Consider the following 27,864-nt stretch of genomic DNA (forward strand, 5'->3'; position numbering starts at 1 on the left):
ATGTGGTGCATTCAGGGACACACAAGGTTTTTAGGTATTAAACGTGATGCATTTGGGGACACACAAGGTTTTTAGGTATTAAATGTGATGCATTCGGGGACAGGTATAATTAGATTTAAATCATAAACAGGATTAGATATAAATCATGGTGAATTCAGGGACGTGTGGTTTTCAGATATTATACTTGTGATGCATTCGGGGATGCATGAGTATTTCAATATATTTCATGTGGTGCATTCAGGGACACCGGAGCTTTCAGATATTGAACATGTAGGGATTTTAGAAACACTCAGGTTTTTACATGTTAAACATATGGCGCATTCAGACAGACATCTCGGATGGTTTGTTCTGTAAATGCAAAAGTTCTGTCGAGAAAACGTCTTGACATAGAAACCAGTGAGATCCAGCAGGATCAGAATGGAAACCAGTGAGATCCAGTAGGACCAGTATACGGGTTGAGGATGTGGGTCTATAATTGGCTGAAACAACTGGACCCCGAGCAGCTTTTTCAGTATGGGTTTGATGACAGTGACATTAAGGGCTATTTAATAAGGTTGATGATGTCGAATACTGGAGTGTTAATTAAAGAACAGTCTGGTTCTGATGGGTTCTTACAGACAAGTTGCTGCTTTAGAAGACGCTCTGGGAGATTTACGGCACAGAAACAGTCCAAATATAAGTCTGGTCCTACGGACGCCTCCAGAGCTGCTGCGCCTAAAGACATGTTCAGAATTTATTCTCTGATTGTCAAAACTTTTCCCGTAAAGAAAGTCATGAATCATCATTACTGAGTTTAAAGAAGTGAAGTTCCACAGAGCTGAAAACAAACTGGGGTTGTTCCTGTTTTCTTCTATCAGAGATTTATACGAAGCAGTTCCTATCCTGTGAATCACTTTTTCATATGTAAAACTCAGTGACAGGACTGAGCTGAACTTCACTTTGTGGTGCTGCATTGCAACACTGAATTAAAGTTAAAGGTGAAGCTTCTCGGAGCAGAGAAACATCTTCCCTTTAAAAGCAGCATTTTACTGCTGTAGCTGATTGAGCCAAAGATCATTTTAGCTGCTTCAAATTGAACCAAAACTAATATTTTACTTTGACTTTACTTTCAAAGTAGAGCAATGGCAGCATAGAAGCAAAAGTATATTTTAAAAAAATAGTCAAAAAGGACAATCTGAAAATCTTTACTTTGGGTTGTTTTAATGTTAAGAGCGTCTGCCCAGTAACTGCTGACTCTGTTCCATGATTGGTGCTATGGGAATCAGAGATGCTGCTGCACTTTGACTCACTCTGAGTTTGTCCACTTCAGATCCACAGTTTAACGGTCCACTGCTGCTGCTGCTGCTGCTGCTGCTGCTGAGGAAGATGAAGCTGATAAAGGTGTCTGAGCTGCTCCTCGTCTTCTGCTGGGTCCTCTGGGTCTCAGCTGATGGTGAATTTCTGCTTCACAAACAAACAGTTTACAGACAGGAATGATCTACAAACAAACTGTGTCTCAGGAGGATAATAATTAGTTTCTTTGTGTTTTCTCTTCAGGTCTACATGAGGCTCTTCACTTCAGTGCATGTTCAGACTCTAATGGAGAGAACATGGACAGTCTGGATGGAGCAGAGCTTTGGTATGCAGATTTCATCAATCGAAGACTAGTTGATGCTCTTCCTGACTTTGCAGATCCTATAACCTCACCAGGAGCTTATGAGCGGGCTGTGGCTGAGCAACAGGTCTGCAGACAGAACCTGAAGACAGTTCAATCAGTGATGGGGGATGTCCAACTGGAACAGGGTCAGGTTTTTTTTTTTGTTTTTTTACATTTTCCTGCTGTTCACCCAAGAGAAAAGAAACACACAGATTGAGAGTAAAATACAAACAATCAGCGCTGATAGTTTGATAAGTCGGACAATGTTTGAGTGTTTTATGAACTGACAGGTTTCAGGCCGTGGTCATACTCAGCTTACTTTTCCTTATTGTTTATCATCCTTCCATCATGTTCAGCTGCAGGAAACTAAATCGTAGACAGTTTAACTTTATGATAACAATTGTGATGCTTATATTGTTTGGCCTCAAAAACCATTTTAGAATCTTACTGATGTTTGGACAAGCAACAAACAAGCGTCCTCAAAACTAAATTAAAATGACATGATTATTTTGTAGAAACACACATTTATATTTACATGCATATTCAGATGATTTCAGTACCTATCCACGTGTTTGTCTTTAATGCTGATACCTTTTTCTCATTTTTTTAAACAGAGAACACAACATAAAAAAGGCCCAAAGTGGATGGTTAATGTATACAGTTGAAACCAGAAGTTTACATACACTGTATAAAAAAAACACATAACCCTTTTTTTCTCACTGTCTGACATTAAATGTGATTAAACTTTTCCTGTTTTCGGTCAGTTAGGATTACCAACATTATTTCTATTTGCTAAATGCCAGAAGAATTAGAGAGAGAATTTTTTTTTATTACTTTCTTCAAAGTCAGAAGTTTACATATATATCCTTAGTATTTGGTAGTGTTGCCTTCAAACTGTATGACTTGGGTCAAATGTTTTCCTTCCACAAGCTTCTCACAATAGTTTGATGATTTCTGGCCCATTCCTCCAGACAGAACTGATGGAACTNATGTGGTGCATTCAGGGACACACAAGGTTTTTAGGTATTAAACGTGATGCATTTGGGGACACACAAGGTTTTTAGGTATTAAATGTGATGCATTCGGGGACAGGTATAATTAGATTTAAATCATAAACAGGATTAGATATAAATCATGGTGAATTCAGGGACGTGTGGTTTTCAGATATTATACTTGTGATGCATTCGGGGATGCATGAGTATTTCAATATATTTCATGTGGTGCATTCAGGGACACCGGAGCTTTCAGATATTGAACATGTAGGGATTTTAGAAACACTCAGGTTTTTACATGTTAAACATATGGCGCATTCAGACAGACATCTCGGATGGTTTGTTCTGTAAATGCAAAAGTTCTGTCGAGAAAACGTCTTGACATAGAAACCAGTGAGATCCAGCAGGATCAGAATGGAAACCAGTGAGATCCAGTAGGACCAGTATACGGGTTGAGGATGTGGGTCTATAATTGGCTGAAACAACTGGACCCCGAGCAGCTTTTTCAGTATGGGTTTGATGACAGTGACATTAAGGGCTATTTAATAAGGTTGATGATGTCGAATACTGGAGTGTTAATTAAAGAACAGTCTGGTTCTGATGGGTTCTTACAGACAAGTTGCTGCTTTAGAAGACGCTCTGGGAGATTTACGGCACAGAAACAGTCCAAATATAAGTCTGGTCCTACGGACGCCTCCAGAGCTGCTGCGCCTAAAGACATGTTCAGAATTTATTCTCTGATTGTCAAAACTTTTCCCGTAAAGAAAGTCATGAATCATCATTACTGAGTTTAAAGAAGTGAAGTTCCACAGAGCTGAAAACAAACTGGGGTTGTTCCTGTTTTCTTCTATCAGAGATTTATACGAAGCAGTTCCTATCCTGTGAATCACTTTTTCATATGTAAAACTCAGTGACAGGACTGAGCTGAACTTCACTTTGTGGTGCTGCATTGCAACACTGAATTAAAGTTAAAGGTGAAGCTTCTCGGAGCAGAGAAACATCTTCCCTTTAAAAGCAGCATTTTACTGCTGTAGCTGATTGAGCCAAAGATCATTTTAGCTGCTTCAAATTGAACCAAAACTAATATTTTACTTTGACTTTACTTTCAAAGTAGAGCAATGGCAGCATAGAAGCAAAAGTATATTTTAAAAAAATAGTCAAAAAGGACAATCTGAAAATCTTTACTTTGGGTTGTTTTAATGTTAAGAGCGTCTGCCCAGTAACTGCTGACTCTGTTCCATGATTGGTGCTATGGGAATCAGAGATGCTGCTGCACTTTGACTCACTCTGAGTTTGTCCACTTCAGATCCACAGTTTAACGGTCCACTGCTGCTGCTGCTGCTGCTGCTGCTGCTGAGGAAGATGAAGCTGATAAAGGTGTCTGAGCTGCTCCTCGTCTTCTGCTGGGTCCTCTGGGTCTCAGCTGATGGTGAATTTCTGCTTCACAAACAAACAGTTTACAGACAGGAATGATCTACAAACAAACTGTGTCTCAGGAGGATAATAATTAGTTTCTTTGTGTTTTCTCTTCAGGTCTACATGAGGCTCTTCACTTCAGTGCATGTTCAGACTCTAATGGAGAGAACATGGACAGTCTGGATGGAGCAGAGCTTTGGTATGCAGATTTCATCAATCGAAGACTAGTTGATGCTCTTCCTGACTTTGCAGATCCTATAACCTCACCAGGAGCTTATGAGCGGGCTGTGGCTGAGCAACAGGTCTGCAGACAGAACCTGAAGACAGTTCAATCAGTGATGGGGGATGTCCAACTGGAACAGGGTCAGGTTTTTTTTTTTGTTTTTTTACATTTTCCTGCTGTTCACCCAAGAGAAAAGAAACACACAGATTGAGAGTAAAATACAAACAATCAGCGCTGATAGTTTGATAAGTCGGACAATGTTTGAGTGTTTTATGAACTGACAGGTTTCAGGCCGTGGTCATACTCAGCTTACTTTTCCTTATTGTTTATCATCCTTCCATCATGTTCAGCTGCAGGAAACTAAATCGTAGACAGTTTAACTTTATGATAACAATTGTGATGCTTATATTGTTTGGCCTCAAAAACCATTTTAGAATCTTACTGATGTTTGGACAAGCAACAAACAAGCGTCCTCAAAACTAAATTAAAATGACATGATTATTTTGTAGAAACACACATTTATATTTACATGCATATTCAGATGATTTCAGTACCTATCCACGTGTTTGTCTTTAATGCTGATACCTTTTTCTCATTTTTTTAAACAGAGAACACAACATAAAAAAGGCCCAAAGTGGATGGTTAATGTATACAGTTGAAACCAGAAGTTTACATACACTGTATAAAAAAAACACATAACCCTTTTTTTCTCACTGTCTGACATTAAATGTGATTAAACTTTTCCTGTTTTCGGTCAGTTAGGATTACCAACATTATTTCTATTTGCTAAATGCCAGAAGAATTAGAGAGAGAATTTTTTTTTATTACTTTCTTCAAAGTCAGAAGTTTACATATATATCCTTAGTATTTGGTAGTGTTGCCTTCAAACTGTATGACTTGGGTCAAATGTTTTCCTTCCACAAGCTTCTCACAATAGTTTGATGATTTCTGGCCCATTCCTCCAGACAGAACTGATGGAACTGAGTCTGGTTCGTTGGCTGCCTTGCTTCACACGCCTTTTCAGCTCTTCCTACGAATGTTCAACAGGATTGAGATCAGAGCTTTGTGATGGTCACTCCAAAACATTGACTTTGTTGACCTGAAGCCTCTTTGTAACTAATCTGGTGGTATGTTTAGGGTCACTGTCCATTGGAAGACCCATTTGTGTCCAAGCTTTAACTTCCTGCCTGATGTCTTGAGATGTTGCTTCAATATTTCCACATAATGTTCTTTCCTCATGAGTCCATCTATTCTGTGAAGTGCACCAGTCCCTCCTGCAGCAAAACACCTCCACAACATGATGCTGCCACCTCCGTGCTTCACAGTTGGGATGGTGTTCTCAGGCTTCAAGCTTCATCCTTTTTCCTCCAAATGTAACGATGGTCATTATGGACAAACAGTTCAGTTTTAGTTTCATCAGACCACAGGACATGTCTCCAGAAATGAAGATCTTTGTCCCTGTGTGCATTTATAAACTGTAATCTGGCTTCTTTATGTTTCTTTTGGAGTAATGTCTTCTTCCTGTCTGAGTAGCCTTTCAGTCCATGTCGGTACGGGACTGGTTTCACTGTGGATAATGACTCTCTGACCAGCTTCAGCAGCATCTTCACAAGGTCTTTTGCTTTTGTTCTGGGGTTGATTCGCACATTTCACACCAAAACGCTTCATCTCGGGGACACAGAACCCGTCTCCTTCCTGAGCGCTATGATGGCTGGACATTCCCATGGTGGTTATACTTGTGTATAATTGTTTGAACAGATGAACGTGGAACCTTCAGGCATCTGGAAATTATACCCAAGGATGAACCAGACTAGTGGAGGTCCACAATTCTCTTCCTGCTATCTTGGCTGATTTCTTTAGATTTTCCCATGTTGCCACAAAAGGAAGCAGAGTGTTTGAGGTGTGCCTTGAAATACATCCACAGGTGTGCCTCCAATTAACTCGAATGTTTTCAGTTAACCTATTAAAAGCTTCCAAAGCCATGACATCATCTTCAGGACTTTCCCAAATAGTTTGAAGGCTTAGTAATCTTGGTGTATGTCAACTTCTGGCTTTAAAAAAAGTAATAAAAAATTCTCTAAAAAAATTCTCTTTTCCATTATTCTGGCATTTAGCAAATAGAAATAATTTTGGTAATCCTAACTGACCTAAAAAGGAAACTTTTTGTCTGATTTAATATCAGATAGTGAGAGAGAAAAACAAGGTTGTATATCTTTTCATACAGAATATGTAAACTTCTGGTTTCAACTGTATATATATTTGACTAGTTAGGATAGAAATTACTTGGATTGTTTTTATTGCAACATGTAAAAGTATGAAATTTCTGTTTCTGTTCAGATCCTCCAAACAGTCACTTCATCTACATCAGAGACAACATGGAACTCGGAGTGAAGAACACTCTGATCTGTTATGTTTCTGGTTTCTATCCGGCCCCTGTCAAAGTCTCCTGGACCAAGAATGGAGAGAACGTGACTGAAGGAGCCAGCATCAAGGATCCCTCGCCTAAGAAAGATGGTTCCTTCACCCAGATCTCTACACTGGAGTTTATCCCACATCATGGAGATGTTTACAGCTGTTCAGTGGAACATCTGGCCCTGAGCCAACCACTGGCTAGAATGTGGGGTGAGAAACTTTATTTAAACAGAGACCTGAAAACAACACAGCTGGTCACAGAGAACTGATCCAGATGTTCAGGTTCACGACTCTGTCTTTCTGTATCCACATTTCATGTCTCTGTATCCAGATGTTTCACGTCTCTGTGACTCTGTATCCAGATGTTTCAAGTCTCTGTGTCTCTTTATCCAGATGTTTCACATCTCTGTGACACTGTATCCAGATGTTTCATGTCTCTGTGTCTCTGTATCCAGATGTGGAGACGACTCAGCCATGTGTTGGACCTGCAGTGTTCTGTGGACTCGGTCTGACCTTCGGTCTGCTCGGTGTGGCAACTAGAACTTTCTTCCTTTTCAAAGGAATCCGGTGCAGATGATTGGTTGTGGCTGATAATGTCATCAGTGTGTGACATAGAATTGTCAGGACATAATCCAGATGTTTCCTTTTTACTGTAAATGATGTAATTGAGTTTCATCATTCTGAATCAAATCGATTTAACTCTGATGAAAGTTTTCTGTGTTCTGTCGGAAAAAAACTGCTTCAACATGTTTCCATCAGCTCTGACTGTTCTCTGCTGTTCTGCAACACACACACTGATTGCTGTCGGACAGGTAAACAGTTAGCTGACGAATCAATCAGCTGATTGAGCCAAGCTGATACATTAGTCGGCTGTTATTCGTATGAGTCTCTGTAAAGTCTGAAAGGTTTGTGTTCCAGTGAAAGTGGGCGTTCTGCCCTCAGCTGTGCCTGCTAAGGTTCAGGTCTGTATCCGCAGTCATTTAAAGCACTCAACTTCCCAGGGTCAGTGGCCTTAACAGGCAGGTACAGTTGCGTGTCATCAGCAAAAAAATGAAATGAAACACCATGTCTTTGTATTATGTGCCCCAGGGGAAGCATGTACAAAGAAAACAAAATTGGACCTAAAACCGACCCCTGAGGCACACCGTATTTCACTGGATAAAATGACGACATGTGGTTGTTTGCTGCAACACAAAACCTTCTACCTGTCCTCTAGGACCTGTCCTCCTCCAGGACCAGTCCTCCCTCCACCACAGACATTGATGCTGTGTGTTAACATTAACATGACAGCTTTTGAACAGGATTATTATTGTCCTTTTTCACATTTCAAGTCGTTGACATCTCACACTATGTAGTCTTACACATTTTCAAGTCAATAATTTGCACATTCCTGCATACTGAAAGCATCCTATTACTTTTTTGGGATTTATAATTATAAATAAATGGTTTTGGACACATTACGACATAAAGGAATTAATGCAGCTCCACATGACTTCCATCAGAGTCTCTGCTTGGTAACAGCAGATGCTACATCACATGATCCTGTTCTGCTTTTACCAGCAGCTCTCAGTCACACTTGGGTCAGTGTTGGTCAAAGAGTGAACTCAGGAACATGGCTTCATCCTCTGTCAGCTTCTGGCTCCTCTTTATTACCATCAGCACAGCAGGTAGGACCAAAGCTCTGATCAATGCTCTGATCAATACTCTGATCAATACTCTGATCAATGCTCTGATCACTGATCAGTACTCTCTGAGGTTTCATTCTGTTTTGTTCTTCAGGTGGATTTGTGTATTACACTATGGATTACTGTGTGTTTAACTCTACTGAGCTGATGGGCATCGAGTATATCCGTTCTGTTTATTACAACAAGTTGGAGCTCACGAGGTTCAGCAGCAGTTTGAGGAGATTTGTTGGATACAGTAATTACGGAGTGAGGATTGCGGAACAGTTTAACATTAATCTTGTAACGCTGAATCACATGAGATCCATGAAGGAGAGATACTGCCAGCACAACGTTCATCTCTATTACAATAATATTCTGTCAAAAGCAGGTGAGTTTGAGTTTGAGTCAAACTGATCACAGTTCACCATCAATAATCAGTGTTTCTGCTGCAGCTTTAAAATGTCTCCCTGCTGTTTTCCATCACATTAAAAAGACTGGCCGTCACCTGTACAGGTGGAATCTGTACTGTAGAAGGCAAGTTAAAGTCTCCACCTGGTGGCGAAGCTCTGATACTACAACCACTGATCATAGAGCAGCTCATCACATAGATTCTGTTCCTACTGATATGATTATGATTTCACATGTTGATAAGTTTCCTCTTCAAACCCATAATGAGACATTTCCACCAGGTCTGACATTTTCATCAGAGCTGGAAAAGACATAAATCACAATGAGACTGACTGAGTCTGTAAAAAACATAATGTAAATTCTTAGAAAGCTTGTTTGTTCTTTCAGGTGAAATGAGAGAACACACAGCTGATGGTGCTGATACTATGGATTTACATTTGTGTCTCAGTTTGAAGTTTCTTACAGACTTAAATGTGTAAATGTGAATTTTGCTGCATTATAAGTCATTTTTTTAAGATGAAACATGTGGATAAAGTGGAGAAGTGCTTCCTGATAGAGCTGAGACTCACTGTGACGCTGCAGGAGACCCGACTGCTGCTGGTTCTGTCAGCACTAACTGTAATCTCTGTTCCAGTTAAACCTAACGTAGTTCTGTACTCCGTGGCGCCCCCCTTTGGTCACCATGCAGCCATGTTGGTCTGCAGCGTTTATAACTTCTACCCCAAAGTGATCAGTGTTAACTGGTTGAGAGATGGAAAGAGGGTTACCTCAAACATCACCTCCACCGACGTGATGGAGGAGGGTGATTGGTTCTACCAGGTCCACTCACACCTGGAGTACACTCCCAGGTGAGTCCTTGTCCAAATCTAGGGTCAGGGTCTGGTTCAGGTTCAGGTTCAGGTTCAGGTTCAGGTTCAGGTTGATGAATCAGTGATGTTGGTTTGTGTTGCTGCAGGTCTGGAGAGAAAATCTCGTGTGTGGTGGAACACCCCAGCCTGAAAGAACCTCTGAGAACCGACTGGGGTAAATATCTGTCTGTCTGTCTCTCTCTCTGTCTCTCACCTGTCTGTTTCTCACCTGTCCATCGGTCCTCAGACCCGTCCATGCCTGGGTCAGAGAGCAACAAGATCGCCATCGGAGCCTCAGGACTGGTTCTGGGTCTGGTTTTATTTCTGGCTGAATTCATCAACTACAAGAGAAAGCCCAAGGTCAGACCAGTTTAAACTTAAACCATTTCAGTCCAGTTCAAACCTGTTCTGTCAGTATTTGTTGTGGACCCTCTCGTTATTTATTCTTTTCCAAGATGTACTCTGGTCTGAGCCTCCAACTAAGGCAGGATCCTGGACCAGTACTGGACTCTGATGGTCAGCTAGTTTGGACCTGGTTCTGCTGGTTGCTGCAGCTGGGCCAGTCCTGGATCAGGTGTCATATGGACTCTGGTGTATGAGCTGGACCTGGTTGTGCTGCCTCTTTGTGTGAAATGGATCATTTCCAGCCTCTTGAATCTGCAGAGTCACTGCTTTGAAATCACATGTAATCGAGTGTTTGAGAGATTCTGCTGCAGCTCGTCTGATTCACATCTTTACATTTTTCCTGAACGTTTCAATGATAATAGTCTCTGGGAACTTTAACCTCTCTGCCTTCCATTCTGCCCACATTCACCCAGTATGTTACACCAGAGACAACAGAACACCAAGGAGGCCTCCAGCTAATCATCTCTTCCTCTCCTGGGAAGATCCAGTCAGCAGCTGTGACCCAAACTGTGCAGTGATGTTCTGATGAGGCTCGGCTCACGGACTACATCAACTTCTGTGTGGAAAATGTTATACCCACCAGAACTGTACCATGTTTCTCCAAAGACAAACCCTGGATTACCCCCGATATAAAGGCCCTTCTTAAGGAGAAGAGGGGGGCCTTTAAGTCAGGAAACAAAGGGCAGCTGAAGGTTGCACAGAGGGAGCTGAAGAGGAGGAAAAAAAGAGGGGAAGAAAAGTTAGAGGAGGAGGATGGAGGAGCAGCTGCAGCAGAACATCATCAGCTGAGTTTGGAGAGGCCTGAAGACCATCTCTGGCTACAAAGAACCCCTTGGAGAGACAAATAAAGATCAGGGAGTTTAATTTTTCTTCGACAGATTTGATCAGGCATCTGCGCCTCCCACTGCTGCATGGTGGAGCAGTGGTTAGCACCGTTGCCTCGCAGCTGCAACATGCCTGATCCACATCCCAGCCTGCAATCATTCTGTGTGGAGTTTACGTGTTCTCCCAGTGTAGCGTGGGTTCTCTCCGGGTTCCTCAGCTTCCTCCCACAAGGTCCAAAAACATGTTGAGGTTAATTGGTGATTCTAAATTGCTCGTAGGTGTGAATGTGAATGTGCTTGGTTGTCTGTCTCTAAGTGTAGCCCTGTGATAGACTGGTGACCTGTCCAGGGTGTCCTGCCTTCACCCTGAGTCAGCTGAGATAGACTCCAGCCCCCCACGACCCTAGTGAGGATTAAACGGTGTATAGATAATGGATGGATGGATGGACCTGCCCCTCGGCCTGCTTTGTTACCCCCATCATCTGCCCCACTTGTACTCTGCCCCAACCCCACTGCACTAACTACAGCATCCAGCTCACAACAAAACCAGACCAATACTGAACTTTCTGACACATAAACTTCCCCCTCACCACCACCTTCTACCTCCAACACCCAGCCCCACCTGCCCCACCTTTCCCTCTCCACAGACCCAGGTCAGCCCCAGGTTTCTGTGTTCCTGTTCAGACCAGTTGTGCAGTGTAGTTGAAAACATGTGTGGAACCAAAGATCCCTCCTCCCAAAGACTTCAGCAGCAGCTCTGGTCTGTAGCTAATGGGGACCCTGGACAGGCTGGTTCTGGGGTTCTGGTCCATCTGTTGAGCCCATCGATGGATCAGTACAGCCGAGATTCTGCAGATCCTCCATCCTGCTGCTGTCAGACTCTACAACCAGATCTGCTCCCAGTAGACAGAAGACCCGTTACACTTCTTTTTGTTGTTGTAATTTTTATTTTTAACACTCATTTTGATTATGTTTACAAAATAACATTTATGCACCGTTACAATAAAAAACTGTTTCCATCTACTTGAAACAATGAAAGTTATGCAGTCAGACCTTATGGGCTTCACATACTCGGTCCATTTTTGTTACACTTCTTTTAAATGCAATATCAGCACAAAGCTGTGAATTATGAATATTTTATACTTTTAAAAACTCTGCAATATCTACTTTTACACATATACTAGAATTTATGCAACATTTTTTTTCTACTTACAGAGAAATCAGTGCAATATCAATACATCTCTAAGAGCTCTTTTCGGTTTCAATTGGGGGTTTGCTGCTCCTCCCCCTCATTATGTGAGTCGTTAGTGCTCCACCTGCCACAAACGGGTTCGTGAGGGTCTTTTGTGGCGAGATGTGAATGTAGTTTCATCTTCTGAGTATCTGGAACTCTCAACTAGTCAGTCAGAACTGATGAAGCCTCTTGGATGAGAGATGAAACGTCTTCAAGGAACTCAAACAAGTCCAGTTGCTACGATTAATCTACCAGAATAACCATGACCTAGAATCTTCACAGACAACACTATGAGAGCAGATGAGTTTCATAAAGATTGAGTTACAGTAACAGCCAAAAGCTGCTTTCAAAACCAATTATGTGAACTTTGGGATCAAATAATTATGAAAGAAGACCTATTATGTGCCAGGTTGGAGTACTGACTCTGTTTACCCCACAGTAGTTCTTATAGAACACACAAAAGTAACACATGTGACCTTTAACAGTGGACAGAGTTTTGCAGAACGTCCAACATGTTGCAAGAAGTCGACTGCAGCTGGAGTGTCTATGGAGGGAAGGTTTCTGTGCACTACTCCAGGAGGATACCTGTCTGCACTCATTACCCATGTCAGAACAACGCAAAGTGCACGAGGCTGCTGGAGTCCAACAACTGGCTGAGTGGCTGTGAGGACGGTTCCCAATTGAGACACATGTGACAAGTAACTGGAGACATCAGCGGCCCGGGACATGAAGACTCTCTTCCCCACAGCGCTCATCACCACCACCAGCACCAAACAGAGAACCCCTGAGTCCAAACTGGACACAATGATGAGCAGATGTCAGTGTTCGTAGAGTTCTGCAAAACCAGAAACACACATCAGGCGACGGAACAAGTGATGGAGCGAGAACAGATAAAATCAGAGCAGTTGCTTTAGCACCACCATGTGTTGGAAAGACGTCCGTCTGAAAAAGAATCTAAAGGATTAAAGATTTCTGAAAGAAAAAAAAACAGCATCGTGTCTTTAATGTCTAAAACCATGTGTCCCTGAATGCATCACGTTTATTGTTTAAAAACACACCTGTCCCTGAATGCACCACATGTTTAACGATTGTAAACCACACATGTCCATGAATGCATCACAAGTTAAATGTTCAAAAACAACATGTCCCTAATGCACTGCTTTTAACTTTCAAAGACAATTCCAGTAATTCACCGCCTGTTTAATGTTCCTAAGCTACATGTGTCCGTAAATGCAACATTTTTTTTTAAAGATCTGTATTTTTTTACACATATTTCCTTTTCATTTAATAGACTTTCAACAATGACATGACATTTGTTTGTCTTTCATATTTTCTATCTTTAAAAATGTTTTTCCTCATTTATATTTGTCATTCTTTATTTTTTCCTCTTCATTGTTTTTTTTCTAGTTGATGAATCTTTTTTCTCTGTGGGGTATTATTCACTATTAGTCAGTCCTAAACATGCCCCGCCCCCTCTGTCTGTCCTGTCCAATCACGTGGCTCCTCCTGCTGTCCTTGGAGCTGTCAGATGGAGGCTGCAGTATTCTGCTGAGCAGCTCTGAGGCAGCGTTCCTCTCCTCATCCGGCTGACAGCAGACTACAGCTCCCACAATCCTCCTGCTGCTGCTGCACTGCTGCGGGCAGAGCAGCGCCCCGTGGAACTCTGGGAGACGCAGTCCTGCTGCTGGAGGAGGCAGAGAGGCTGATCAGAGAGGCAGAGACAGAGAGGTGAGTGTTTGTGTTTACCTGCTTCATATTACAGCTTCGTCTGTGTTCATCTGTCTGTGATTGATCCCTGATTCATCTCTGACTGACCTCAGTTTGATCTCCGTCTCAGCCTTCATCTTTCTGTCTTTCTGCTGTCAAACATCTCAGTCTGACGCTGCATTTTCCTGCTGAAGCTTCAGTCTGCTGGGAATCAGCTGCGCTTTGTGTTACTGTGTGTGTGTCTGTGTGTGTGTCAGTGTGTTTGGGTGTCTGTGTGCGTCCATGTGTGTGAGTCTCTGTGTGTGTCTGTGTGTCTGTCTGTGTGTGTGTGTGTGTGTGTGTGTGTGTGTGTGTGCTGTGTACATGTTGGGAGTGTTGGTCAGTGCAGCAGTGAAGTCACACAACATAACATGACACAGCACAACAAACAGGAAATTCAGCAGGACACAAGCCACGACAACAATACACAACACAGACACAACGTGACACGGAGTCACACACGACACAACAAAATACAAAACACCTGAAGAAACAACGCAACACGAGACAAAAACACACAACATCGAACCACAGCAGGACATGACAACATGTTGCACTAAATGACAACAGCACACAGACGTCACAGCAACAGCACAACATTAGAGGAACTTGAAGAAGACACAAAAAAACACAACAACCTACTGACATGTCAAGATACAACAAACACAACAAGACATGTGACTTAACACACGACATAATGTTGCATGATGCAAATTATAAGTGACAGTATGACAAAGTTGCACTACACAAGATGACAACAACACAACACAACCAAAGTTATGACACAACAACAACACGACACAAAATAACACAACAAAAGACACAACATGAAACGACACAACTAATGATATGACATTACAAGACTGCTGTCACGTGATGTGTTTTGGCCTCACAGGAACATTATTTAAAATGACAAATATCCCTAAAACGTTCTTAAAACATTCAAACTTGTGGATAATGTTATCTGATGTGGTGGGAACGTTCCCTGCTGGTTGTGTTGTGTGTCATGTTGTAGGTTCCACAGAGTCCATCTGCTTCCTGCCCCCACAGGGGCAACAGATGGCCTTTCTGTTGGGCTTCCTGCCCAGATTTACCCCCCTGACTGGTTCTGTTCTGTGTCCTTTCGGTTCTGTTTTGTTGCTGGTTCTGTTCTTTTTTTTTTTTTAAACTTTAAATTCTCAACAACATGAAAAGATACAAGACAGACAAACACAAAACAGACACAGCGTGACACAGAATCACACAAGAAAACAGAAAACCATCATGTATCAGACAGTAAAACAGATTTTTGGTGCTTTTTGCAGAAGGTTCTCTTGAGGACAGAACTTCAACAAAATAGGTTATTTGAGAAACTTTTTACACAATCATTCTTTCTGAATCCCTGTTGAAAAATCTTTGGGTTTTTTGGGTTTTTTTTCCCCCATATGTCATTATGGATGCATCTTTTGTAATTTAAACATGTTTTTGTCATCAAGGACAAATTTTGAGTCTTTATAAAAATAAAAATAAAAATGAAAAGAAAAGAAATGAAAATCTAGTTACTGTACCTCTGGATTTTTTGTGTTATTTAGATTTTTTTTTTTTTTTTTTAAATCATTTACTTTAAATTTGCAGACACGCCTGGTTTTATTTTAATAAAAGGACTTGATATCATTTAAGTCATTTCTAAACAAACAAACAAACAAAAAAGTAAAAAATAGGAATTTATAGCATTTCTGGGTTCCTTCCGTTAGATTACATTTAATATTTTGAGTTCTTGGTCAGACAGAACAACATGTTTGCAGCTTTGGATTCAGGATCTGCTCAGTACTGATCTACACAACATCACATTCACAACAACACAAACCGCCTGACAGCAGGGCGGACACGTTTCCACGGCAACTGAACAACTGAGTGATGATTCATCAGCTGATCAGAAACAGTGAAATGGGTCAGATGCTGCCTCAGAGCGCATCTGCTTTTATTCTGAAACCAGGAACATCACTGAGCGCTTGCTTTCCAAGCAAAACATCAAAACTGATGTTTTAGGTAAAAATAATGAAACTGATCAAACCTGTCATAGAATAGAATAGAATGGAATAGAATAAAACTTTATTGACCCCTTCGGTACAAAATCTCAGGGAAATTGCTACACCAGAAAAAACAACACAACACCAACATAAAATCAACAACAACAACAGCATTCAGCATTCAAATTCAAACCCAAAATCAGCATTCAGCATTCAGCATCATGGCCGTTACCATGATTACAGCTGTCTCCATGCTCACAGTTACCACAGTTACAGTGGTTGCCACAGTTACAGCTGTCCTGGTGTGTATAGTTGCCATTGTTACAACTGTGTAATATGGCCAGTTACCATGGTTACAACTGTCTTAATCTGTACAGTTACCATGGTAACAGTAGTTGCCACAGTTACAGCTGTCGTCATGTGTACAGTTGCCATAGTTACAGCTGTCTACATGTGGACAGTTACCATGGTTGCAGTTATCTTCATGTCTACTGTTACCATGGTTACAGTGGTTGCCACGGTTACAGCAGTCTTAATGTGCACTGTTGCCATGGTTACAGCTATCTTCATGTGTACAGTTACCATGGCTACAGCTATCTTAATGTGTGCTGCTACCATGGCTACAGTGGTTGCCATGGTTACAGCTGTTGCCATGTGTAGTTTCAGAGGTTTCAGCAGGTTGGTTTTATTGGCTGCACCTTAGCAACTGCTTTTCTTTGTAAAAATGTTCTTTTTCTTTCTAGTTTTTCTTCTCGTTTCATTTTTAAACTCAGATCTCAGCTGACGGATCGCTGCTTTAAAGAATAACTTTGTGTTTGTGTTTGTGTTTGTGTCGGTGTGTTGAACAGAACCTGCTGAGTCATGTCTGCCGGCCTGGATGATTCAGACAACGTGTTCGGTGAGTCTCAGAACCTCTACAGGAATATTTTTTATCAATTACAACCTGCTTTAGAACGTCTCATCTCTGTACTCAAATGGAACTTCAGCTTTAATCACCGTCGGAACTACTGAGGATTTTATGAACTTGTGTTTTCAGTTTGTGTTGCTGCACTGCTGCATGTCTGCGCTTTACCGCCGTCTGCTGGTCACTGAAACATGTGATGATTTATTTTAACACCTGCTGCACAGTGACTGAAGCTGCAGGATAATTCAACAGCACTGATTACAGACCTCCAAGTGTTGACCAGAGGGCTGTACTATGAAGCGAGATTAGTGGGTTATTGAGGTATATTGAGCTTGAAGTCAGAGTTTTCAGTGTCATGAAGGAGGCTCTCTTTTAACCTGCTAGATCTCCATGGTAACTGATGCTGTGAAGCTAACCTGGTCCGGAGGACAATATGTTTAGAGTTTCGGTCTCCCTTTAACCAAATCGTTTGCTGACTATTATCCATTAAAATAATGTGTTGACTGAAGCAGCTGCACAGGATTGTCTCATTTTGTGTAGAAGAAGAGTCACGTGACGCGTTAAACGCCTCCTTTTATGTGAACGAACACAAAGTTTGAAGCAGAAAGTCTGAGTTGACATAGAAAGTTGACAACCACCGTCGTGATACACGTTATCTCTGATTGCGCCTTTAGTTTTTTTCGAGCCTGGACAAAGAAAGCCTGGCTATGTCAAACTTGATTTTCAGTATACCCCTCAGGTGTTCACCAGGTGATCTGGTGGATGGAGAAACATTTACGTTTACTGGGAGTCAAACTAACGGACAACAGTAGACGTACACAAAACAGCAACAAAGTCACACAAAAGAGACACAAACAAGCCACAGAGGAACAGAACCAAATACAAAGAGAATGCAAAGATGCAAAATGAACACAAATGAGACACAAAACGACCAGGAAGAGTTTAAAACTGATCAAAAGAGACACAAATAGATGAAAAAATGTTTTTTAAGAAAGACTACAGCAAAACTACAGCAAAAAGACACAAAGGGACCACAAAGACTCACAAAATTACTCAAAACAAATTCTAAGATGTTCGACAATGACACAAAAACAACCAAAGATGTGCAAAAGACAAGAAAGAGACAGAAGCAAATAAAACGTGACGCTTCATGATTCATTGCAAACAGATTAAGTCATATTAAATGGCTGCAGAGACACAAAACCAGCACAAAAAGGCAATAAACAGGGGAAAAAAAGAGATGTAACATGAACACGAAGGCTACAGCAAGGAGACATTAGGTTGTTTTGTGTGTCAATTTGGTCATTTTGTGCAAAATGTTATATATATTTTTATATTAAAAAAGAACACAAAGACACAAAACTACCCAAAACAATCACCAAAATCCACAATATGATGACAAAGAGACAAAAACCAGCACAGAGATGCACAAAGAGGGAACAAATAAACAGAAATGGGGAATAGAGAGACACAAGTTGATTCAACACATCAAACTGCCTGTTAGACACACAGAGGACGCTGCGTGCTGATTGGTCGACTGTGCTGTTGGGACGCACCTGCAGGATCACTCAAGGTTCACCTGAACTCACAGAAGGAAACTTCTGCAGGTGAAGATGATCTGACTTCTGCTGATGAGATAAGAAACTGAGGAAGTGCAGGTGAGAAGGCAGCCAATCAGAGGGAAGCCACGCCCACATCAGAGAGGAGTGAGGCAAGAAAGAGGAAACACAAAAATAGTACAAAATATTGTGGAGTGGTTGTTTTGTCGCTCATTTTGGACATTTCGTGCCTAATTTTTGGCATTTTCTATCATTCTGTTCCTTATTTTGGTTACATTGTTCCTCATTTTGGTCATTTATTGTTCCATTTTCATGGTTTTGCAACAGATTTTGGTTGTTTTATAATTGATTTGGGGTATTTTGTGTCTTATTTGGGTCAATTTGTGCCTCATTTCCGTTGCTGTGTGACTGATTTTGTTTGTTTTGTGTCTTATTTTGTCAATTTGTGTTTCATTTTGGTCATTTTTGCCTCATTTTTGGTCAATCTGTGAAACATTTTTGGCCTGTTATGCCTCACGTGGTTGTGTTTCTGTCACATATCTTCTACAGTGTTTTAACATCACTGAGTCCATCCAGCTAGATGTGTTTCATCCATCCTCCTCCTCCTCACCTCTCTCACTCTTTATCTCTATCAGTCATCTAATGTCTCTTCGCTCCATCCTTCATCCAGCTTCTCCTCCCCCCCTCCATTAGTTTACATCCCCCCTCTGTCCTCTCCCCTGGGAAATAAACTGCTGTCAGCTCAGTGTGGGGGAGGAAAGACTCAAGTCCTTATGTTCTTCTCTGCTCATGTGCAACAGTAATAATATCTAAAAAGTAATATAATAATAATATAATAATAATATAATATAATATAGTATACTTAGTACATTTCTGCACTGTGGGGACATTTCCGTCTTTCTAGGATGAGTGTGTTTAAGGGTTGTGACCTGTTTTGAGGTTTAAGTTAGATTTTGTTTTAGGGTTGTAATGGTGTGTGTGTGTGTGTGTGTGTGTGTGTGTGTGTGTGTGTGCGCGCGCGCGCCTGCGTTGATGGTCAGCATGTTGAATATTTGATGCCGTCCTGATGGGTTAGTGGGAGGAAGAAGAGGATGAAGAGCTCATTAAGTTAAAACTTGTAGCATCATCACAAAATAACCTGCAGCACAAACAGCAGATCTGCACCGGCTGCATTCACTCATTCATTCATTCAGTATTTTAACATCCACAGACATAAAATGTTAGCTTAAGTTTGTAAAGTTTAAACTCCATTTTTTATCTAAATGCAGTAACAGCGACAACTTTTTTGACATCGGTTTGGAGTCGACTGATTCTGTCTCTCTGAGCTCAGGTTGTGTCTCTTTATGGTGTTTTTGTGTCTGATTTGTGGCTCTTACTAGTTTGTAGTAATTTTGTGTGTCTCTTCGTCATTTTGATTTGTTTCTTTTAGTCAGTTTTAATCTCCCTCTGGTCATTTTGTTTGTTTTAGTGTTCATTTTATTGGCTAGTGTGTCTCTGTTGACGTGGTGTCAGATAGTTTGGAGTCAACTCCCAGCAAATACTCCATAAACATTAGAGCAGCTTCAACCAAACAATCCACCAGAACACCTGGAGAACACATGCAGAACACTTGGAGAACACAGACCTGGTTTAGTTTCTCTATAATAAGTGATCATTGCCTGTACATCCATGATGCACTGCAGACAGCAGCTGAAGTACCTGCACTGTTTTCTGAAGTACTAGTACCTCCATGTGATGTATGCTGATAGTAAGTCACTGTGTGTTTCAGACCTGAACGAAGCGATACCTGAGACCGAGCTGCTGGACAACAGCATCCAGAAAGGCCGAGCCCAGCTGTCTGTCAAAACACGGAGGCACCGCCCCTCCAGGTCCCGTTACCGTGACAGCGTGAGCTCGACTGAGGGCGACGACAGCCTCGACAGAAAGGTAGAGTTCAGACTGAGAGTCGACGAAGGTCAATGATCAGAGGTGTTCAAATGTTGGACAAAATGTGCGAAGAATTTGACATGTAATGATATTAAAATGTGTTTTCAGGACAGTCCACAGCACTCTGCCCGCTCACCACTACACCTGGCCATGCGAGGCTCCTCCCCCTCTCCTGATTCGCTGCTGTCGGCTCGAAGCCCCGGCTTCTCCTTTGACACATCACTGGTGAGACCAATCAGGTGTAAACGTTGTACAGGAACAGATCGCCAGAAAAAATCTACATCAATATGACTCCTTAGGTGCGTCGCTCTCCAGAGGATGGAGGTGCTTCATTGGCTGCTCCCCCACGGGGGCGGTACCATCAGCTGACCAATGCCACGTCTCAGGAGGCTCTAGTGACGCCCAGCAGTTCACCATCAAAATCCTGCCCCTCCTCCGACTGCTCCCCTGTCTACCTGAGGAGAAACAGGAGGCCTGACAGTGAAGGTACACACACCTGGAGAGACGACAACACACACCTGTATGGGAAACACATGCTCATACCTGTGAGAACATCAGAAACCTTAAAATGATTATTGCTTCATATACTACAAATACTCGTGTGTGTGTGTGTGTGTGTGTGCGCACGTGCGTGTGTGTGACAGTGTTGGTCTCTGATACGAGTCGAGACACCAGTCCAGCTGATCCTGGAAGTCCGACTGTTGTCTTTGATAAGAAAACCAAGAGACGCTTCCTGGACCTCGGGTAACTCACATTTGTAGCACACACACACACACACACACACACACACACACACACACACCTGTAATACCTTTTTTTTTTACCTCCATGTTTGTGTTTTCTTGTGTTTATTGGCTGGATGTGTTTGTGTAGTTGTGTGTTGCTGGATGTCACCTGAACAGGTTCCTCATGTGGGTTCCTCATTTTCCTGCTGTGTCTCTGTCCTCTGTCTCAGGGTGACGCTCAGACGTTCCTACATCCGAGTGAGAAAAGATAAATCCAACCGGCTGTCTGTGGGCAGCAGGTCAGTACCGAACAGAACCCCGTCAGGTCTACCTGTGACCAATGTGTTCCGTTCTGACACTGTTCTCCATCCTCAGAGAACCGTCTGAGAGTCCGTCTCGCTCCTCCGGATCCTTCGTGTCCTTCTCCTGGTTCACTGAAGGCCGAGGTTCTCTGTCCTCCTCAGGGACGCCACCCTGTTCCCCCAAATTGCCCCCGCTGAGCTCCCCGAGACCCCGAAAGTCCCACAGCCAGGTACCAACAGAACCCACCCTGCTCACCTGTCAGAACACTTTAAATTCACTCAGTCTGAGTATCTCTTCTTCACAAGTTCTTCTTCTTTAGTTAGTGGGAAGTATTTTATTAACAGCTGGACAAACATTAGAGAGGACACTGTTGGAATTAGCAGTACAAATTCTAGAACCACCAAAAGCACCTAAATCAACTTTGCAATCATCTAAACAAACTCTAGAACCACACAAAACTTTATGTGAGCTCTAGAGCTTTCTATAATAACTCTAGAATCACCTGAATGAACTATGGAACCGGCTGAATGAACTCTACAGCCTAAACATCATCCAGGTACTGTAGAACCTCCTAAAACTCTAGATCTACCGAAATCTCCTGCATCAAGCCTACAACCTCTCAAATGAACTCCAGAACCACCAAAACCACCTAAATTAACTTTGCATCTCCATATATCATTTAAAACACATTAACCTCGTTAAATGAGCTGTGGAACCTCCTACATGAACTCTACGTTTGCCTGAATGAACTATGGAACTGACTAAATGAGCCAACAAAGCATCCTACAGTAATTCTGGAACTACAGGAATGGGTGGTTCTAAACTTTCCAAAGTAAAATCTAGAACCTCTTACGCCCACTCTAGAACTGTCTAAATCAAGAACCCCGTAAAAATGATAGAACCACACAAACCTCCTATAGGGATTGTCAAACTTCACAACTTTGTAAATCAACTCTGGAACCACCTAAACCCCCTCAGTGAGCTATAGAACCGTCTAAATATACCCTAGAACTCCCTAAACCTCCCATACGAATGCTAGAAACACCTAAATGAACTCTAGAACTGCCCAAAGAGCCAACATGCACTCTCAAACTGTCACAATTAACAATGAGCTCTAGAATGTCCTGAATGAACTATATAATCTTGTAGATGAACTCTAGAACCTCATGAATAACATTAACAGACACCTAAACTGCCTAAATTAACTCTAGAACATCAAAAATTAACTCTAAAATTCTCCTCAATGAACTTTGCAACTACCTAAATAAACTCTAGAAAAACTTAAACTCCTAAATGAAATCCAGAACAGCTAAACTCAATCATAGAAGGAAAGAGGAGCCACGGCTTCCAGAAGCTGATGGAGGTTCGAAAAGTCTTCAGTTTGTCCAGAATCAGAACCATTCCAGCTGAAAACCTCCTCATCTGTGTGAAGTGAACGGTGAAGCTTTGTACAACAGACTGTCAGGATTGTTCTAATATGGAGCCAAAGTTCAGGTAGCAAAATACAAACTTTCATATAAAGTGCTGAAGGCGGCTGGAGAGTCCTGTTGTAGTAGAACTACATCCAAAGAGAATATCAAAAGAAGATAATCCCAAGAAAACAAAATGCAAAAGAAGAAGAATCCAGAAGGTACAAAAACAAAAACGAGGGCAATTATAAAAAAAACCCACAAATGTGCAAACCAGGAAGTGACGAAGAGAATCCAGCAGGAGAACATGAGATAGAACAACAGGAAGGAAGACAACACGGGTGAAACTAAAGATTTTAAAGAAAAGAAGTAAAAGCACAATCGACACGTGAGGAAAGACAATTTCAAAATAAAACAGGAAGTAACAGAAAAGGATCACAAACCTTACAGGTAGACAAAGAGAGACAGAAAAAGAAAACACAAACGAATGAATAACAAAAAAACGGAGCCAGCATTCAAAACCTTTAAGACTATGCTAAAACAATACGGTGTCGCTCTGAGAGAACCTTTGGAACCATGAATTCTCCTGCTGATCCAGTGACAACACAAAGGTTCTGAGTGTAGCTTTAATGAAGTCTGTGTGTCTGGAGGTGAAACACACAGTGTGTGTCTGTTTGTGTGCATTGATTTTTGCAGTTTACTCGTCCTGCAGCCTTTTAACCACCAAAACACACCCAGAGTCACATGATCAACACTGTGGTTTGTTCTGTGTGTGTGTGTGTGTGTGTGTGTGTGTGTGTGTGTTTATGACAGTGTGTGTCTCCATTAGACTCCATTATCTTCCATCAGAGAGCTGCTGATGGCTCTAATAGGCTTCAGTTCTGAGTGATTCCGGATCAATACATCTCAATATTCAGAACATTTGCTCCCCAAAGAAAACATGAAAAAGGCGGAAGAAGAAAAACTGCAAAAGCAAACACTGGATCTGCTGTGGAAAATGTCCATTCACACCAAAAAGTGAAGCAGAAAAGGAACAAATTAAAGCGAAAAAAAACCCCACCAGAACACAGTAAACAAACAAGTCTACGGCCTAAGATTAACTCTAGAACCTCTTGGGTGAACCAAAGAATCGCCTCATAAATGAATGTTAAAACCTCCTAAACTAACTCCAAATGAACTCCAGAACCTTCTAAATAATCCCCAGAACTTTCTAAACTTCTTAAATGAACTCTAGAACATTTTAAATGAACTCTAGATCCTCCTAAACCTCCAAAGTAAACTCTAGAACCTCCTAAATAAACCCTGGAATCTCTTAAATTAGCCTAAGAATCTTTTAAATGAACTTGGGAACCTCCAAATAAACTCAACAACTACTTAGGAACCAAAAAACAACATAAACAAACTCTACAACCCCCTAAATAAATTCTAGAACCACCTAAATAAGCTCAACAACTAAGTGATCCTCCTAAATAAACACAAGAACCTCCTACATTAATTCTAGAACTCCGTAAATGAACTGTGAAACCTTCTAAATGAAATCAAGAAGCTCCTAAATGAATTCTAAAACCACCTAAATCCTTAAGCAAACCCTAGAACCTCCTAAAGAAACTCTAGAACAAACTAAGCTGCCTAAACCAAGAACATTGGGCACTTTTATGCTTCTATAACCTGTTGACCTTCAAAATAAAAGAACAAAAACATCCAAACACACACACAGTTCTTTATTTTACTCTGTCTGTTGGAAATTTATGAAAATATCAAATGAAATAGTTCCTAATTTGGACAAAAATTTAACTGAGGTAAAGTTCCAGGAGGGTGAGTTCTGTGTTTACTTTCAATCACATGGAAAACAGAACAAAGACTCATTTAGAAATCAGGGTTTTCATTTCGAGGTGCATCATTCTGAAAAATTAATTCTACACTGGTTTGATTTAAGATGTGTAGTTTTTACATTTAGTAAAACCATGATGGTGATTTTAAGTTTGACATTGAAGCTTAAATTGATCTAATGTGGACAAACTGAGGCCTTTTTTTTTTTCTTCATTTTTAGAAAAACAAAAACACACAAACCTGAGAAGGTGTTAGTATGATGCTGGCAGATTGATGATGTTCAACTTGCTTTGGTTTCATCCTGCAGGAGTCGGCTCTCAGCGAGGAGTTTTCTCCTCCTCACACCTCCTCCTCCACCTCTCCTCCCATCGACTCGTCCTCCTCCAGATCCTCCCATCCATACCAGACGCTGTCGCAGTCCTCCGACGAGGTGAAAAATCCTGATAAACCTGACAAAACTCCACCATGATCAACTGAATTTTTTTTTGAAATCTACAATAACTTTGGTATACTTACTGAAGCCATGAAAAGTTTTACCTTCATACTATGAATATTTTCAGAGTTACAGGCCCTTGAAGTCCATAAAGGTGGATCCAAATTTCACACTTTTTAACAGATTTTTTTCCAGAGGCACATGAAATTGTACTAAACGTACAACAGGAACTTTAGAACCTCCTAAATGTGCTACAGATGTTCCTAAACTCTAGCACTTCCTAAACCTGGACTAGTTATCTTTTTACAAAATGACTCTAAGATGTGCAGGATTTGTGTGTTTTCCAGCTAAAAGCCAGACCTCAGCTCTGGTTCTTGTTTTTGGTCCACAGCCTTGTGATGAACCGTCCCCTCTGGTGTCGTCCTGGTCGACTCAGCAGGTCTGTCAGTGGCTCCGAGGACTCAACATGGACCAGTATGTCCCAGAATTCACTGCGAGAGACATTGATGGACAACAGCTGCTGCAGATGGACAGTAACAAGCTGAAGGTGAGGTGACGTGGACGGAGGTTCTTCTTTTAAGGCGACAACTAATTCAATACATTGGAATAAATTCTCAAACTTTCTCAAAAAAACAGGGATGTGATGATCAAAAGTTCAAAAGAACATAAATAAAAATACATAGTCAAAATGATGGAGAGACTGAGTCACAACTTTTTAAATATCAAAAGCAGATTTTTCTGTTATCTGTTAGAAAAGAGATTCAGCAGCTGCACAGATTATTTCTCATCGCAATAGGTGAAAAATGACCAAAATGAGACATGCAATAAATAAATGAGCTATGAAATGATAAGAATGAGGACCACAATGACCAAAATAAGGCACAGAACAAGTAAAATTAGACACAAAATGAACAAAATTAGTCCCAAATTTCACAGAAGTAGGCACAGAATTTAAAAAATGAGTCACAAAATGACAAAAATGAGGCACAAAACAACAAAAATGAGGCATGAAATGTCTGAAAGAGACCCAGAATGAGGAAAAAATTGACTAAAAATGAGGCACAAATTGACCAAAATGTCAAAACAACTACAAGATGCACAAAATGGCCCACATGAGGCACAAATTGACCAAAATGTCAAAACAACTACAAGATGCACAAAATGGCCCACATGAGGCACAAAACAAACAAAATGAGACACAGAACGACTAAAAGATGCATAAAATGAATAAAATGAGGCAAAAATTGGCTAAGATGAGGCACAAAATAACCAAAATGAGGTATCAATTGACTGAAATGATTCACAAAACCACGTCAAGGGGCACAAAATGACCAAATTAAGACTCAAATTGACTAAAATGAGGCACAAGATGACAACAAAAGATGCAAAACAACAGTGACTAAACCCTGAGATGAACTTAGACATTAAAACCGGAAACTAAAAAAAAAAAAAAACTAAAGCTTTAGCCCATTTTAGGAGAATTTTCTGACTGATTGTAAAAACAAAGGGAACAAACACCTGAGCATCCTGTCGCTTCCTGTAGGGTCTGGGCGTGCTCAGTTCGTCTGACCGCAGCGCTCTGAAGAGACGCATCAAAGACGTCCAGAACACAGCCGAGAAGGAACGAAAAGCTCTGGACAAACTGGAAAAACAGAAGGAGAAACAGAGGCGGAAAGAACAGGAGCAGCGCAGGACCTGAACGCACCACCAGGGGGAGACAGTCCTGGAACGACGTAACCATGGTAACCACCTTGATGACATGTCAGAGGAACCTGATCGAAGCGGCTGCGTCTTGAATTCTTCGTACAGAGGCCCTGAAGGAACGAATCATGTTTTTATTTTTCAGCTTCATGTGATCGATACAGAAATATTTGTTTATAATCAATCGTTTATCCCTGAATAAAGACTGAAACAGTTATTGATCACCTCGTTTGTGCAATGTTTTCATTTCACATTTGCACTTTGGTAAAGTTTAGCACGAGGAGTTTGAATGTTGAGCTAGAAAAATGACTGAAATGTACAGATTTAGTGATTATCAGGATTTTCTGCTTATCCATCAGTTGATCGATGATTTCAGATTGATTGATTATTTGATGATGTTTTGTCCTCTGGGGCGTTGGTAGTTTCTAAAGCAAAAATGTGTTGGTAGCCGGCCAATCAGAGCTTGCTGTGTTTCCCAACCTGTGTGATGTCACCAGGGAGGAGGAATCAAGGATTGAACAAGGTAAACAAACAAATGTCTCGGTGGTGCTGGAAGAACCTCCAAAAGACAAGACCTGCAGATTCTTTTAGGATGGTTAGAGAGAATTCAAAAGTTTTAGTGGTTCTTGAACACCTTAAAGAAGGAGGTCCATGTTGTTCCTTATGTAGCGGAAATACTTCATACAGCTGAACTTTATCATTAAAATTCGTTTTTCATGGGCACCACTCAGATATTTTAAATAAGTCGTCTGACAGACCGTTATCTGTAATATTTTAGAACAAATATCAATAAATAATCAAATCTACTTGTATTGATCAGCCTCATTATCGTGAACTCTGATTTCATTGACGGTTCCCAAACAAAGAAATACACGGTAGAACTGAAGCTAATTAAACACAAACACTAACTAGCTAATACTACAAACACACAATAAACAACAACGACGTAACAAACAGTGAATAAATAGCTACAGATAAACCAGTAATGAACTGTGATCGTCACTGGAAGCAGCTGGTAGAGCGGTTGTCACTTTGGACTTGAGAAGCCGATCATAATTTGCAAATTCACCCATTCACCGTTGTAGGAGGGATAGGGAGGCCGCTGCAGGATGTGTCGCTGTGATGAGCGTAGGGACAAGACGGCATCGAGTCAAAGTTCATAGTTACAAAGGAAATGTTTGTTCTGTTGCACTGTAAAAGAAGCTTAAGTGGCCCAACTACAAGTAAAATATAGAAAAACAAACTCAAGTTGTAGAA

General features: G+C 41.2%; 4 protein-coding genes across 4 annotated transcripts in view; 3 read left to right on the forward strand and 1 right to left on the reverse strand.

Annotated features, from left to right (window-relative positions):
* The window catches only part of LOC103366928 (rho GTPase-activating protein 27-like), a 38,592-nt gene extending 37,241 nt beyond the window's left edge, over positions 1 to 1,351 (reverse strand). Inside the window, exon 1 of the mRNA XM_008294795.1 lies at positions 1,290 to 1,351. The gene's annotated coding sequence lies outside the window, so the exon portion shown is untranslated. The remainder of the gene's footprint in view (positions 1 to 1,289) is intronic.
* Positions 1,352 to 3,980: 2,629 nt separating this feature from the next.
* On the forward strand, positions 3,981 to 7,384 carry LOC103366926 (H-2 class II histocompatibility antigen, A-D alpha chain-like). Its single transcript, XM_008294793.1, has 5 exons — positions 3,981 to 4,057; positions 4,162 to 4,379; positions 5,695 to 5,729; positions 6,618 to 6,889; positions 7,135 to 7,384. The coding sequence occupies exons 1-5, from the start codon at positions 3,991 to 3,993 to the stop codon at positions 7,254 to 7,256; spliced, it is 714 nt and encodes a 237-aa protein (XP_008293015.1). The 5' UTR covers positions 3,981 to 3,990; the 3' UTR covers positions 7,257 to 7,384.
* An 840-nt stretch (positions 7,385 to 8,224) lies between these two features.
* Positions 8,225 to 11,062, forward strand: LOC103366925 (H-2 class II histocompatibility antigen, E-S beta chain-like). Its single transcript, XM_008294792.1, has 6 exons — positions 8,225 to 8,346; positions 8,459 to 8,731; positions 9,386 to 9,599; positions 9,707 to 9,774; positions 9,847 to 9,959; positions 10,054 to 11,062. The coding sequence occupies exons 1-6, from the start codon at positions 8,292 to 8,294 to the stop codon at positions 10,111 to 10,113; spliced, it is 783 nt and encodes a 260-aa protein (XP_008293014.1). The 5' UTR covers positions 8,225 to 8,291; the 3' UTR covers positions 10,114 to 11,062.
* Positions 11,063 to 13,768: 2,706 nt separating this feature from the next.
* Positions 13,769 to 26,833, forward strand: samd14 (sterile alpha motif domain containing 14). Its single transcript, XM_008294801.1, has 11 exons — positions 13,769 to 13,790; positions 16,666 to 16,715; positions 20,049 to 20,206; positions 20,315 to 20,431; positions 20,506 to 20,692; positions 20,851 to 20,950; positions 21,162 to 21,230; positions 21,307 to 21,463; positions 24,781 to 24,903; positions 25,298 to 25,453; positions 26,450 to 26,833. Exons 2-11 carry the CDS (start codon positions 16,679 to 16,681, stop codon positions 26,603 to 26,605), a joined length of 1,260 nt encoding a protein of 419 aa, XP_008293023.1. The 5' UTR covers positions 13,769 to 13,790; positions 16,666 to 16,678; the 3' UTR covers positions 26,606 to 26,833.
* The last annotated feature ends 1,031 nt before the right edge of the window (positions 26,834 to 27,864 follow it).

The sequence above is a fragment of the Stegastes partitus genome, unplaced genomic scaffold (genome assembly GCF_000690725.1).
Source record: "Stegastes partitus isolate 25-593 unplaced genomic scaffold, Stegastes_partitus-1.0.2 Scaffold996, whole genome shotgun sequence".
In the NCBI taxonomy this organism is placed as follows: domain Eukaryota; kingdom Metazoa; phylum Chordata; class Actinopteri; family Pomacentridae; genus Stegastes; species Stegastes partitus.

What these genes read in the sequence shown, in the direction of transcription:
- LOC103366926 (XM_008294793.1), top strand. Translation starts at nt 3,991, where the DNA reads ATGAAGCTGATAAAGGTGTCTGAGCTGCTCCTCGTCTTCTGCTGGGTC. An exon ending in ATGAAGATCTTTGTCCCTGT is followed by an intron (nt 5,730 to 6,617) that starts GTGCATTTATAA and finishes TCCTCCAAACAG; the next exon opens with TCACTTCATCTACATCAGAG. An exon ending in ACCACTGGCTAGAATGTGGG is followed by an intron (nt 6,890 to 7,134) that starts GTGAGAAACTTT and finishes CTCTGTATCCAG; the next exon opens with ATGTGGAGACGACTCAGCCA.
- samd14 (XM_008294801.1), top strand. Translation starts at nt 16,679, where the DNA reads ATGTCTGCCGGCCTGGATGATTCAGACAACGTGTTCG. An exon ending in TGTCGCAGTCCTCCGACGAG is followed by an intron (nt 24,904 to 25,297) that starts GTGAAAAATCCT and finishes TTTGGTCCACAG; the next exon opens with CCTTGTGATGAACCGTCCCC. An exon ending in TGGACAGTAACAAGCTGAAG is followed by an intron (nt 25,454 to 26,449) that starts GTGAGGTGACGT and finishes CGCTTCCTGTAG; the next exon opens with GGTCTGGGCGTGCTCAGTTC.
- LOC103366925 (XM_008294792.1), top strand. Translation starts at nt 8,292, where the DNA reads ATGGCTTCATCCTCTGTCAGCTTCTGGCTCCTCTTTATTACCATCAGC. An exon ending in TATTACCATCAGCACAGCAG is followed by an intron (nt 8,347 to 8,458) that starts GTAGGACCAAAG and finishes TTTGTTCTTCAG; the next exon opens with GTGGATTTGTGTATTACACT. An exon ending in ACCTCTGAGAACCGACTGGG is followed by an intron (nt 9,775 to 9,846) that starts GTAAATATCTGT and finishes ATCGGTCCTCAG; the next exon opens with ACCCGTCCATGCCTGGGTCA.